The sequence below is a fragment of the Petromyzon marinus genome, chromosome 2 (genome assembly GCF_048934315.1).
Source record: "Petromyzon marinus isolate PM22_M1 ecotype Great Lakes invasive population chromosome 2, UKy_Petmar_22M1.pri1.0, whole genome shotgun sequence".
Lineage (NCBI taxonomy): Eukaryota > Metazoa > Chordata > Hyperoartia > Petromyzontiformes > Petromyzontidae > Petromyzon > Petromyzon marinus.
In genome coordinates this window covers 12,730,705-12,744,490 of record NC_133668.1, presented here as the reverse complement: position 1 = coordinate 12,744,490, position 13,786 = coordinate 12,730,705, and the positions used below count along the sequence as shown (strand labels likewise).

At 47.2% G+C, this 13,786-nt stretch overlaps 1 protein-coding gene across 1 annotated transcript; it reads right to left on the bottom strand.

Moving 5' to 3' along the window:
• Window positions 1–5,627: 5,627 nt before the first annotated feature.
• LOC116947076 (glucose-6-phosphatase 3-like) lies at window positions 5,628–13,636 on the bottom strand. The gene is made up of 6 exons (XM_032962493.2): window positions 13,003–13,636; window positions 10,798–10,904; window positions 9,650–9,740; window positions 7,909–8,027; window positions 7,202–7,343; window positions 5,628–6,683 (listed from the first exon to the last, which is right to left on the bottom strand). Exons 1-6 carry the CDS (start codon window positions 13,251–13,253, stop codon window positions 6,332–6,334), a joined length of 1,062 nt encoding a protein of 353 aa, XP_032818384.2. The 5' UTR covers window positions 13,254–13,636; the 3' UTR covers window positions 5,628–6,331.
• Window positions 13,637–13,786: the final 150 nt, after the last annotated feature.

Sequence of the window (13,786 nt, the reverse complement as noted above, 5' to 3'; positions counted from 1 at the left end):
TTAGCGATTTCGGCCATCATGCCAGACCAAAAGTAATCCGTTTGCATTGCGAGCAAGGTTTTCTGCACGCCCAGGTGCAACAACTTCTCGGCGTGCAACACCCGAACCAATTCATGCCAGAGTGCAACGGGGACCACAACACGCCATCGGCTAACCAAATCCTCCCTCCACATCAAAAGGCCGTCCTGGAACGCCACTCGTCCTGCGTCGTCCGACGCAGCGGAGTCGGGCGAGCGATCATGACGCCGCCGCAAGGAAACCAAGGAGTCATCCAGGAGTTGCTCGCGCACCCATACCAAGCGCGGAAGGTGCAAGACGCCGTCAGCCGTCCCCGGACTGGCATGCGCCACGGGATCAACCACCGCGGACATGACAGGTGAGGAAGCGGCGGGACCAGTGTGCATCGATTGGTGCCCAACGAACATGAGCAAGGGGACCTGTGTGACAATCTGGAGAATGCGTCTGCATTACTGTGCATTACTGTGCCGAGAGCCCTTATGGTAAAAGACGTCAAAGGAGTACTCCTGTAAGGTCTCAAGCCAGCGAGACAGCTGGCCAGATGATTGCTCAGGGTCCACGGAACCCGGAGTCGGCAGGTCCTGGGCAACTGAGTCGTTGTCGTCAGAAGACGCCACAGGTGAGTTCTTCTTCTTGAGATGTTTGGACATCTTCGCACTCTGTAGTGTTGTCTTGTCTCAAAAAGAACATCTTCTGACTCCAGTTGTAATAAACAACTTCCACGACAGATTGAGACTTCTTCTTTGGTTCTTTCGGTAAAGTCACGTAGAATGAGAATAATAATAAAGTTGAGGGCGCTTTGTTCCTCTCACACAGCTTAAAGGCCGTGATCTGAACGTGGCTCTTTCACTCCAGCGCTGTCCTACCAGACAGTCTCGTCCCTTCACCTGATGAAGGCCGCTTGTGTTGTGGCCGAAACGTCGTGAGAATATTATTGTGTTATTTGATTTTATCAATTTATTATTTTATTTTCATTCTACGTGACTTTACCGAAAGAACCAAAGAAGATGAATCATTGCAGTCACGAAAGCTTTAAATCGAAAGATTGAGACTTGCGTCTTTTCTTTATTTAGTGATGACTGTTCGGCTCCGCACACCCTTCTGTATGGTCACCCTCTCTCTCTTGTCGCATGCACGCGCTCACTGCTCCTCCGTTCCTGCGCGGCTTCCCTCGCTCTCGCTTTCCTGCGCGCCGCTGGTTGACAGCGCGCCAGGAGTCGGGAGAGCTTTGGCCCTCGAGGCTGCCACGTGACTGGTGGCGTGATGAGATGGAGATGCAGTCCGGATCCAGGCTCTCACACCGACCCCGAGACCTCCCCTTGCCTCTCCTTATATCCCCCTCGGCGGAGCGAAGCCCCGCCTCTAACCACACCCCCCTCAGAACCTTCCCGATGGTTCCCGCATGTACCCATGAGCTCCGCCCATGAACTTTGGCCCAGATGGAACCCGTAGCCTTGATTGGCTATGACCGATGCGGCAGTGCCTATGCAGCCCTCCGTCGCCCATCGGTGTGCTCTCTCATTACACATCTATATTGCTGTGCACTGCACTCTGAACCTGGCGACCTGAATTTGATTCCCAGTCACGGCTAATAGCAGTGGAGAGTGATTTCTGAACCGGTCCTTTGCATTCCCGCTTGACCAACCCATACCGGCCAGGGTGGTGAAGTATGGTAAAACATTCATGAGTGACTTAGCAAGGGGAAGGGCTTCATCAAGCGGGGGATTCACAATGGGACGTAAATATATATTTTTCAAATGTGGCATATTTTTTTATAATCCGCAGTATTATTGCTTATACCGCCAACAGTTAATTCTGCTATAAACTGCACTTGACAGTGGCAGTTGAAACGGCTACGTTATTTAAACTTCCACCACCACCTGTGACATTTTGCAATAACAATGAGTGAGCTCCCCCAAAAGCCGTTAGCAGTGTCTTGTGATTGTTCGGAGGACTTGGTTTCTCAAAGTAAAATTTTGTCCACTCAGCCCAATCCCGATTTTGTGCCGTCTTCATCCCAGTCTCCAGCGCTTCGGCATCCCTAAGTCTCCTTCCCACCCCGTGCTCCAGAACTTTTCAAGCAGCACTCTTCTCGAGACCTCTTATATTTGTTTTGGCACAAACCGAGCACATCTGCAGAACTCGTGCCAAGTCAAACGCTGCGAGGAAATACGACATTCACACGCATGCACGGTGCACACATGTGCACGAGTGATTGCATGTTGGCACATATGCCAACATCGCTGGCACACATGTCCCATTATCACTGGCTATGATGCTTGGCCACAGAGCTTGCACAAGTGTGCCCACATCCCTGGCACACGCGTTACACTATTGCCATGCATGTGCCAACAGCACTCGTACAGGTGTGCCAAGATTGCTGGCAAATGTGTGCCCACATAGCTGGCACGTTCCTGGAACAAGTGTGGCCACAGCGCTGGCACACAAAATACATGCTCAGCCACATATTTTGTGCCAGTTATGAGCACACTTACTGGCACGTGTGATGCACGCTTTGAGGTGAGGGTTGGTGGATCACATGGTTCACAGCCCTGTGAAACTCCCCAACCCGATGCGTTGCAAAGTGGCCGAATATGGCGGAACAGCAAGTGGATTAAATCAATGTGTGGAGTTTTGTTTTTCCCCTACTATGCATGGTAGATTCTATCCTCCCACGATAAGCCACTTATTAATGCACAAAACTCTGCAAATATGGACTCAATACACCTGCTGTACTAAAACCTCGGACCCCAGGTTTCGGAATTTAATGGATCTATGTAATCCACCAGCTTCCACACGCCTGAATCCTTCAATTCTCAAATCTTCATTGCTTATGTTGTCTATCCTAATTATGTACAACATCCCGTACCAGTATTGTCTTTGTTAGCCCCCATTGTCATTAATATTGCCCATCTCTCATTCGACGCCCTATGCCTAGCTTGATGACCTGCCCAAGTCTATTTCAGTTTCTTTCCCATTGTAAATGGCACGTGTTATCTCCGTTTTAACTCTCCAATCTTCATTTCTAATTAAAAATTCCGCTGGAGCCCACGTGGAGAAAACGCAGTGGACACAAGCACATGCCAGAGTTGCTCATCGCACCGTTATGAACGAATCAAAATCTGCTGACGGGGGAATCGGATAATTTGCGTGTTCCGAGCCATTCATTCACCAGGGATTTTACTACACCCAGAAAAAACATCACAGCACAGATTGTTTTTGCAGCCCTTTGTCAATACCACCGCTGAAGGACTCCGCACGCCATCGCACTCGAGAGTTGTTTGACTAGTGTGGGTTGGTGAAATTGGGGGTGCTCAAGAGCAGTTCACAAGTTACTCGCCACCGACGTCAGTTGTGAATGGGAATCGGATTCAGGACGTCAGATTCATATCTCAGTGTGTGAACCACCGCTGACGCACCCACCCAAGCCTTGAGAGTATAACTGATGATATACAGGCTGTTCAAATCTCTCTTACTCAAGGTCGTTAGTGCGAGAAGTTGTAGAGATGTTTGACAGTGTTATTGCACTTCGACGTGTGTGTCAGTGTTTTGTGGGGGGTGGTTGGGTGTGTGCAACAATTGAAAAACAAAATGCATTAATTTCACACCTCAAGAGAGACTTGGTGCATTCATCGTGGGCTAGAAGAATCGCTATTAATCAACAAAACTCATGCATCGGCAACACGATAACAACTATGCCCACATCAAGAGCGAGTCGTGCATTTTAAGTGACCGGACGTGACCACAACTTGATACATGTCAGGTCACCTTTACCATGCAAACCGTTCGTAAAAGTATCATTAAAGGAGACGTGTTTTAAAAATCTTTTTTACAGAGCACGTTGTTGATGTCTGCGGAGCATCTGGGTGGTCTCAGATCCTCCTGGGGTCCTGCAGGCAACGCAAACGTGGGGCTTTTTTCTCCCTTCTCCAATATTCGCACAGAGCCATTCGGTGCGAAGAGAAGTCCTTAGACATTCATTGGCTTTGGCAAAGAAAAACAATTGGCGGACGATACCAGACAGTTCACATACCAGGATTCGGAGAAAACAAATGTATGAAGAGATTCTGTAAAAATGGTATCTAGACTCTGTGGCAGACTTCAATCTTGGAAGTAAAGCAGGATTTGAGCCTGGTAAGCACTTGGGACTTGAGATGTCTTCAAACATTCATTCGCTTGAGCAAAGAAGACAACTGCCGATGATGCCAGACAGTTCAACATACCAGGGGTTGTTGTAAAATTATAAGATTGTATAAAATGGTTATCCGTAAAGTGTCATTTAAATTATGTGAACTTGTCCCATCTTGGAAGCTAGACAGTTTGAGCCTGGATTGTGTTTGGATGGGTGACCACCACCCAGGTTCTGTAGCCATGGGGCTGCGAGGTGTAACCTGGAGATGGCAGTGCTGAGTGTCATTTCCCACTGTGTGTGGTGCTGGGGCTTATCTGGATTCTCCAGTTTCCTTCCAAATGAAATCAAACACTCATTAATAACTCGCCAATAATCCCAATGAAAGACCCTCCTGAAAACAATTATTGAGACTCGATGAGGATGTCCGGGATGAATGGCATCATGATGTCCTAATTCTGAAGTCCCCACCTTCGTGTATGGATATTGAAACTACATAATTAGAGCTATGATATTTGGATTTCCATATTTGGGTTTCCGAATTGAAGGACAAACATGCTCATCTGCATTAACTTTTTAAAAATGACTGTCAAATTGTTTGACCACCCTAAAGAAAAAATATTCCTGCAGTCACGAAAGCACCTAATCAAGTTCGAACCACCTTTATGGGAAGGTATGAAGTCTGTGTCTTTGTGTTTTTCTGCTGGTGTATCTGCCTTTGTGTCTTGACTTGGTGTTTGTATCGCTGTGTTGTCTGCCTGTGTTTGTGCCTTGTGTCTCCGAGTGGGCGCTGCGACAGCCTCCACAGCCCCCTGTGTGACAACTCTTGTCCTCTACCCGCACCGTCCTTTGATATGTGCTCTCTTCATGCTAATTTTTTGTCCCATTGTCTCTGAGCCCCAGCCCCACCGTCTCTGTCGTCACAGAGATGCCGCTTTACTTCTTCACTGTGTGCCTGTCTCTCCCCATATGTCTCTTTACGGTCTGTGTTCCATCACTCTCTTAAATTTCACACTTAACTTACAATTTAGCAATCTTTGAAATAGCGTAATCTACCAGACCATGCGCTGTGTTTTAACTGACCGTCTGTGTTGCTTTATATAGTTTCCAAATTTTACTAAACCCTGTTTGATTTAGTGTGCTCCGTCTCTCTCTGTGTCCCCTGGTGTGTGTGTTAATTCCCTCTACTTAAGGTCTGTATATATATCTGCGGTTATGTGTTTCCTCTCTCTCTTAAATTTAGCTCTTCTGTACCTGATGATGATTGCTTGTGTTGCAATCGAAACGTCGTATGCTATTATATAATTTTATTTTTTATTATTTCTACGTGACTTTACCGAAAAAACCAAAGAGAAAAATTATTTGTTGCAACTTTAAATGATATATCACGATCAATGTAATAAAAGGTAAAATTTGTTACATGTGATGTACATCAAAACAACACTATAAAGTGCACAGAAATTATTCAAGCTGCAATCGGTTTACACTTTTAAATATTATATTTCAAGTTCATCATGATATAATGGACCAGTGCTGTTATTATGGTGCAGAGATGTGGGCACCGAGGATGGAATAAGAAAGATGAGGGCTTGAAAGGGCAGAGGTGAAGATGCTGAGATTGAAGTTGGGAATACCTCAAGAAAAATGAGGAATGAAGACGTTAGAGTCTTAGCAGGGGTTATAAATATTCTGAAGGTGAAGTAGGCAAGATGTAAATGGTTTGGAAATGTGTTGAGAAGAGACAGAGAAGATACAAAGAAGATGCAATTAGTTACGATCGGTGCAGGGCAGAAGGAGCAGAGGGAGACCTAGGGTGATGTGGAAGGATGCGGGCAGAAAGAGATGTGAAAATAGTGGATGTGACTAGGATGTACAGAAGCATACGAAGAACGAAAATCAGAGCAGTAGAGCCCCTCTCATGACAAAATGCTGTAAATAATACCTCCTGCATATGTCTGTTTCTTCACATCAAACATTTAATTATTTGTTTACACAAACTATTGGCCACATGGCCTTCTGGAAGTATATCTTATGCGTAGCATTGCTTCAATGTAAGAAAACTTTGGACAAATGTTTACGTTCACTTTCTCATCATCAGCAGTCAGCCTGCCTTGAAATAATACATGTCATATCGGTGGTAGAAAAGTGTACGATGTGATTGCCAAAGGCCAACAGGCTTGCATGCTAATTACGCTTGAGGGCCTTCCCGCTCCCAGAAGCGATGCCCACGGCAAGCGGCACGGCCAGCATCGCGATGATAGGCGCCAGCGTGCCCTTCGCAAAGCACAGCAGGTAGAAGATGGCCGGCGAGGCGCTCGGTAGCCGGACCCACTCGGCCGCGTGCAAGACGCCCAGCGAGGCCGCGGCGCAGGCGAGACGGCTGCGGTGCGAGCCGGGGGCGGGGGCGGCGCCGGGCCACGCCGCCAGGCCCAGGCCCAGGCACGTGCCCGAGTCACGCATGAGAGAGGCGAGCGGCGTGGTGTCGAGCCGCACCCACTCGCGCCGCATGCACCACCGCTCCGCCAGCTGCACCGACCTGCGCAGGCGTGCCACACGTGTTGGATTAACGGCTACCGCATGCGTCACCGTTGTCACGGTCTCCAAGTGCTTGTAACATCAGTGATTAGCCGCGTACTGAGTTTCTCTCCCATTCCTCCAACTCTACCTATATTGAGTGCACTAGCAGTTGGTGTAAAAACTAAGGTCATGCTTAAAATATTTGCATTTCTTTTCATTCGTGTGCTAAGCTTCTAAAGTTTTAATACAAAAAAAATACCAAAAATCACATTTTGCTATTTGAAATTAAGCTCCAAATTTGTTATAAAATGTCTTGCAAATTAGTCATAAGAGTTTGGGGTTAAAAATTTATTTGACTTTCCATTGCATCATATAATAAGGTTTTAAGAGCATTTTACATGGTAGCATGCTACGCTTCCACAACGATTATAAATGAGACCCAAGCTAATGCTTCAGGAGTCATGTGGGATTGTGTGGAAGCATGGTGCCTGTACGGGGGATATGTGCAATGTGAATAGTGAATCTGCGAGTATTCACCAGTTGATGTTGAATCCCAGGAACTGCATTCCGTAGAACATGGCGAAGGCGATGCCTAAAAGGCTGAGAGACCAAGCTACGTAGGGAAGTAGCCGCTGTGTTTTGGGCAAATATCTACCGAGGACCTGACCCAGAAATAGTCCTGCATACACACAAAGACAAAGATCATCTGTGTAGCCTGAACGCCTGTTGGGGAAAGGACTGTTAGCAAACACCAACCAAGGCCAGAACAGCGTACTACTGGGTGGTGTGGTGTCGCCAGCTCAAAGAAGACACACACAAACTACCAATACCTGTACATTGGCCAGGCTTAACTTAATGGCAGTATGCCAAGTATTATTTTATTTAAACATAAATCAACTTTGATGTGCTGCATAAAAATATATATTATTAATGCAACTTCAGCATTTGATTATTCACATCGGTAAAAAACAATTCAGCTTTAGAAAAACACTGCATCGAACATGTGTGGTCGATAACCTTAACGTGAACCACGTGGACATCTATCCATCACTAATTTATCTGGAGTCAACATGTCTTACGTCGACTGCCCACAAAACTTGGACTATGTTGCCGTGCATCAAATGTTTGGCACCAACTTTCGATGCTGACATTTTCTTATAATCTACTCTATGCAGAAAGCTCTTTTTAAACCTTTAGCATGTAAACTGGCCACCCCTTCTCTATATCTCTCCGTCGTGTATTACCTGCGAGCGTTCCGCCCAGCACCTGGTGCGGGAAGTGAGCGAGGATGTAGATGCGGGACACCCCAACAGCGGACAGCAATGCCAGCAGTGTCCCGTATGACACGGCCCAGGCCACCCACCTGGCGAACAACACGCGGCACCAATCGCTAAGCTTGGTACGTAGCGACGATGTAACGGCTCGTCGATTCAAATACTTACGCACATGAGATACATGCATTTAATTGAGTGAGAATATTTTTTTTATTCCTATATGCGAGTCACATGACCCCTGCAGCCAAGAAAGGTGGGGCATTCATTGAAACGTTAAAAAATGAATCAATTCTGGAATTGAATCGTGATCCCAAATTGTGACAATTGGGATAGTTACGTTAATCTACTTAATCCCCTATGGAGCATAAGGCCGCAATGAGTTCCCTCCACTTCTTCCTGTCCTTGGCAACATGTTGAGCAGTCGATAGCTGCCAGCTCGTCCTTCACAGTCTTGTGTCAGGTGGTCTTGGGTCTAGATTGAATCTCTTCATTTCACGGAGGACTTGGGCTGTCTTTGATGTCTCATACATAGTGCGGACGTTCCATGTACCAAGTCTTATCTTGGCTTTAGCACCCAGTAGACTCTCCTTCACACTCCTGACTTCCAACAGGCTTTCATCAGGAGTGGTCATACTGCCTGTCGGTAGGCTTGAGCCTACTTTGGCCCGAGTGTTATCTCTCTTGATTATTTTGGTTTCCACAACAAACCTTTTTTTCCAGGGTAGTTATATGGGTGCTACACCCAACCCCTAACCTGGAGGGCCGGTATGCTGTCGAGACCGGTCCGGTATGGTTAAACCTGCCAGGAGCCAGAAATCCCCACTGGCATAGCTCTCAGGGTCTTTGAATCACACAAGCCTCACCGCTACAACAAGGTCACATCAAGACGGCGAGGGACAATTTGGGATGGTTACTTGCTACTGCTGGTGCGGTGACTGAACATCTACATATTTTAATGTGCCACACAAAGTGGTTGTCTTGTGGAGAGATTGGCCCACATCATATAACTTTGGTATTCCTGAATGCCTCTGGCAAAGATGAGCACAGCTCAAGGTTCATCTGAGCAGTGGGACACTTGACTATGGTGTAGGGCCTTGATATGGATGTGCTATAGAATGGATGCGCAGTCCGATGGTTGACGTTTGACAGCACTCGCTTGCAACTCATTGAACACTTCCCCTTAGTGTATGAGTGCGCTCGTAGATGGTGCAGCTTCATTGTGCAATGCACATCAGAATTTAGTCATCACCATTAACAACATTTATTTCATAAATCAATGGCCTTATCCTGTCATTGTCATCCATCACGGTGATGTCACAATCCATCCCATCCTCCACATTAACTGATCTCATCGTTCCATCTCTTGGGGAGGTGGGTCATCTACTTGTCCATGTTCCTACCCTCGGCTGACAATCCGTCACCAGTCCCATCTATCGGCCACCATCCCGACTATGTGTGTGTGTTGGCCGTGTGTGTGTTGACCAAGGGTGCAAAATATTGTGCGTGTCTCTTGGCCATATATATAAAAAAAAAATGTGGGTCTCCAGACACCCAAGACACTCACAATGGCTACATCCCTGCCATGGCATCTTCGATTAGTAAGGTTTACTACGTACGGTGCGAAAGAAGTTTAACATACATACATATGACACCCCAAGAGCCTTCATATTCATTACCTCCTTCGCACGACCGTCAGACCTGGCTTCCTTACTTGTTGGCAATGGAGCGAAGGCGGGCAGACGTCCACGAAGCCAGCACCACCCACGCTGCGGCCGACACCATGGCATGGCCTGACGGGCTGCCTGTAATAAGCAGCACCACACACCGCAGCAGCACAAACAACACAAATGCGTTCACGCAACACGTTAACCCCCTACGTCTTGGGTGGGGAACCATTTCTTTGCTGAGGGTTGATGAAGACTTTCAAATACCTTTGACAGCAGTTACACTTTGAAACACGTTTCAGTCTGTCACTGCAGTGACAAAAGTGACTGATTGCATTAGAATTAGAAACAGTGTTGCCAGATTATGCTTCATCACACTAGTCATAGAGCAGTACACTAATCAATGCACCATAGCTTGGTTTTACTTCATCAATTCAGCGAGGTGTGTTGAGTCGGTCAAAAAAGTCAAGTTTTGTCTGTGAGCCCCTGACCAGGAAGTGGTGCCCATGGCAAGTTTAGGGAAAGTCTGACCGATTGCAGACCAAGCTCTGGCTCCAATGGTGGAACAAGGGGGCTTTTAAAAAAATTCTCAAAAATTTTATTTAATGGTTTCTGTGCAGCATCATGAGTTTCAGTTGCATTAAAAATGCTACTTAAATATGCATTGCTGTTGTTGTTGCCGACTTGTGTGGTACTCATGTTATTGATTCCTGACCAGAATTTAAACTCAACATTCCAACTGTAAGTTTACTGTTTTTCCAATAGAATCACCGACTGGATGAATGTTAGTCTGTACATGAATATTAATTCATAAGCTCAAAATTTGTACATCTAATTGGTGTATCTACGAATGTTTTCGATGCTTTTATGTTGGAGACAATGGGTTCACGTCACACCTATATAAAAATATATATACATTCTTGAATGAACTGTGATCCTGAATGGCAACGATTATCAAATCCTTGGGAGGGCAGGAGGGGGGAAGACCCGGGTGCAGGGGTTCGTGAGATCAGTGCATGCGCAGGAGCAAGATGGATTGTTGCATCAGTAGACCGTGGGAGATGGTGATGGCTTGGGAAGGCCTTCATCCAGCTTTGGAGTAATCATGACTGTTGATACATATTTTTAAGAAAGTTTCATTGACCAGCAAACAATTACTACGCAAATTGATGAACCATCGGGCAAGTAGGATCACCTGGTCCAGTTTCACAGGTGTTGGGGAACTGTTCCAGCTGCAAGATGCCGGTGGAGTTAAAACCAGACTCGAGCACCCACCAGTAGGGCCGCTCACCAAACAGCAGCCTGCAGATGAACACAGCCACAGGAAAATACATTGCATTTGTACTTCATAATTTATAATTTCTCCTAGCCAGGTCAAATTAAACGTATCGAGATGAATCGCTGACTTGAAGATGTATTTTTTTTAAGTTAACAGTTAAGTTAACATGACATAATTATGATACGAGCAGGTATGAAGTGTTTGGAATGGCAATTAGTCTCATTGAAAGTGGAAAGCACCTCAATAAAAGTGAAAAGGCCACACTAAGCAATGAAGGTAAAGTGCACATTGTTTGGGTAAATATTACATTAGCCAACCAGACCGTCGCCAATGGTGGCTGGTTGCTCAAATATTTGGGAGGTCAGTGCGGGTGGGGAGGGGGCTAGAGGATACTACTCCTGCTAAATCGGTTGTGCAGTTGTGTGCCAACAAGTAGTCAGGGGAAGTATTGTGCATCACTACTTCACGATCAAAAACATCACCACTATTATCATAACCAGCCCAGAGTCCTTCAACTGAACAAACTAGCCAACCAGATCATAGGACTAGCCATAATTATTTTAGTTTTCATTGAAGTTTCTTTGCAAAATTGAGATATGTTTTTAATATACCTAGGGGTTTTTCTGTTCAAATCAATACGAACATGTGTAAAACTTTGTATCTTCACATTTTAGATTCCTTTGAAAACTATTAAAATTAAAAAAAATAAAATTATATTTTACCAGGTAAGGCCCACTGAGCTATATAGCTCTTTTTCAGAAGCGACCTGGCCACAAATGATTGCTCAAAAAAGTGGCTTATCATGTGGAACAACTTATAGCAGCCAAATACTCTAAATGCATGTTTATAAATGTGGAGTGAAAAACCGAAGGACCCAGAGAAAAATCCACACGACCACAGGGAGAACATGCAAACTAAAAAAATACAGGCGTTGGGGTCGGGATTGAGCCTACAACCTCCAATATACCAGGCGAGGTAGTTAACGTCTAGCCACCATGGTGCCAAAAACAATGGTGCCCATTTAAATCATAAATGGGCCACATTTGTTTAAATGAGGTTTTATTTTGGCCCTCTAATAAATTTTCCCAAAATATGCTTAACTTATTCCACCATATTCTTAGTTTTTTTCGGTAAAGTCACGTTGAAGAGAAACAACAAAATAACAAAATATATATAAAACAATTAAAAATTCTCACGACGTTTCTCTTCAACGTGACTTTACCGAAAAAACTAAGAATATGAATTACTGCAGTCACGAAAGCTTTAAATCAAAATTTATTCCACCATATTTATTTTTTTGTTGTAAACCCAAGACATCAGTTCAGAGCAAATAGTTTGTCAAAATATTTTTTTAAAAAAACCCAGGACTGTCGTCCTCATGAGCCAGGGAAGGGGGTGGGGGCCTAATTATGCACCAGCCTTGACCAAGTTGGGGGGGAATTTGTTTGGGGAAGGGGGGCCTTGTCAAATATCACAATATTCACTACACGCTTCTTAGCCTTGAACAGTCTGAGCGGAAGCCTTGCGGATTTTCAGTGGTCCTACGTTTTAGAAAATCTATTAAACAGATGACGTGATGCTGTTGTTCAATCATTGGCACAAGCCCCATAATGACAATGATCCCTATGGGGTCACGCCTTCAAGGTTTGTCCATTTGTGAAACATTGTGAAATGGTCTTGACGTATTCTCCAGGCCAGACACGAATCTGGAGTTTAACTATCTGGCTCCGTGCAGAGCTCTAAACTCCACTAAGCCATTGCGAGCGGTGACTCGAGATGTACTGACGGACAGCGTGAGCACAGACGGAGAGCGATTACAGGTTAGTGCTGCTGCTGCTGCCACTGCGGTCTGCTTTTCAGAATCAATGTGAGCTCTCTGGGTTCGATGCACCTGACCAAGCCCAGACACCTGAATGATGCAAGTCAGTGCGCGCTTGGCGCGAGCCTCGCTTGAGTCTCACTCATTGAGCGTGAGATTGGCGAGGAGGCTCTCCGTGAGTTTCAACGCATCGAGCGTCGCGAGTTTCCTGCGAGGCCCTCACGCATTAGGGGCGTGAGAGGCTTGCCAGGATTTGAGCTCCGGTACACTTGGGGCAATATTCCCCCACCCCTCCTCCTCACCATTTGAGCACCAGGTTGAGCCACTCTGCCATCAGAGCCACCCAGAGCACGGCGCGGCCCAGGCCTGGGCAGAGGCCGTGGGCAAGCGGCATCAGCAGCAGGTGCGCAGTTCGCGGGTCCCCGAGGTCGCTCGCAAGCAGCAGGAGGCGCGCCAGGGGCCCGGCCTCCCCAGCGGCTCCCGTCGGGCCCCGCACGGCCGCCTGGAGCCTCGCCGCCACCTCCACGCCGTGCGCGTATACTGCCGCCTCCATGGGTGCACTCTGGGGGTGAGTGATGGGAGGTGGCGGGGGTTTCAAGAGGGGTTCGATGATTTGGGTTAATCGGTAAGGTGGGTGGGTGGGTAGGTGAGCGAGTTCTGCTGTAAGCAATGTCAGTCGAGCGAGTCGGTCGGTGAGCGAGTCAAGCTGATGTCCACCGCATGGCGGGCATTAAAAGGCCCTGGTACTGCCGCTGATGGCGGTGAAGTCGGGGCCGCCGCGGGCGTTCATTGAGTTGGCACCGGCACATGATGGCCTTCACGAGGGGCCCGACGTGGTGCACGCGAGTGGCGGGGTGGGTGCCGGGTGGGTGCCCGCCCGGCCCGCCCGCCACCTTCCGTCGGGAGCTTTTGGCGTCGCTCTCCGCGGTCGCCGTGCGATTGGGTGGTGGGTTGCCGACGCCACGTTGGGTAGGGAAGTGAAGCTCCTCCCCCCCCACCTCCCCCAACCCCCCCACCTCCCCCAACCCCCCCACCTCCCCCAACCCCCCCACCTCCCCCAACCCCCCCACCTCCCCCAACCCCCCC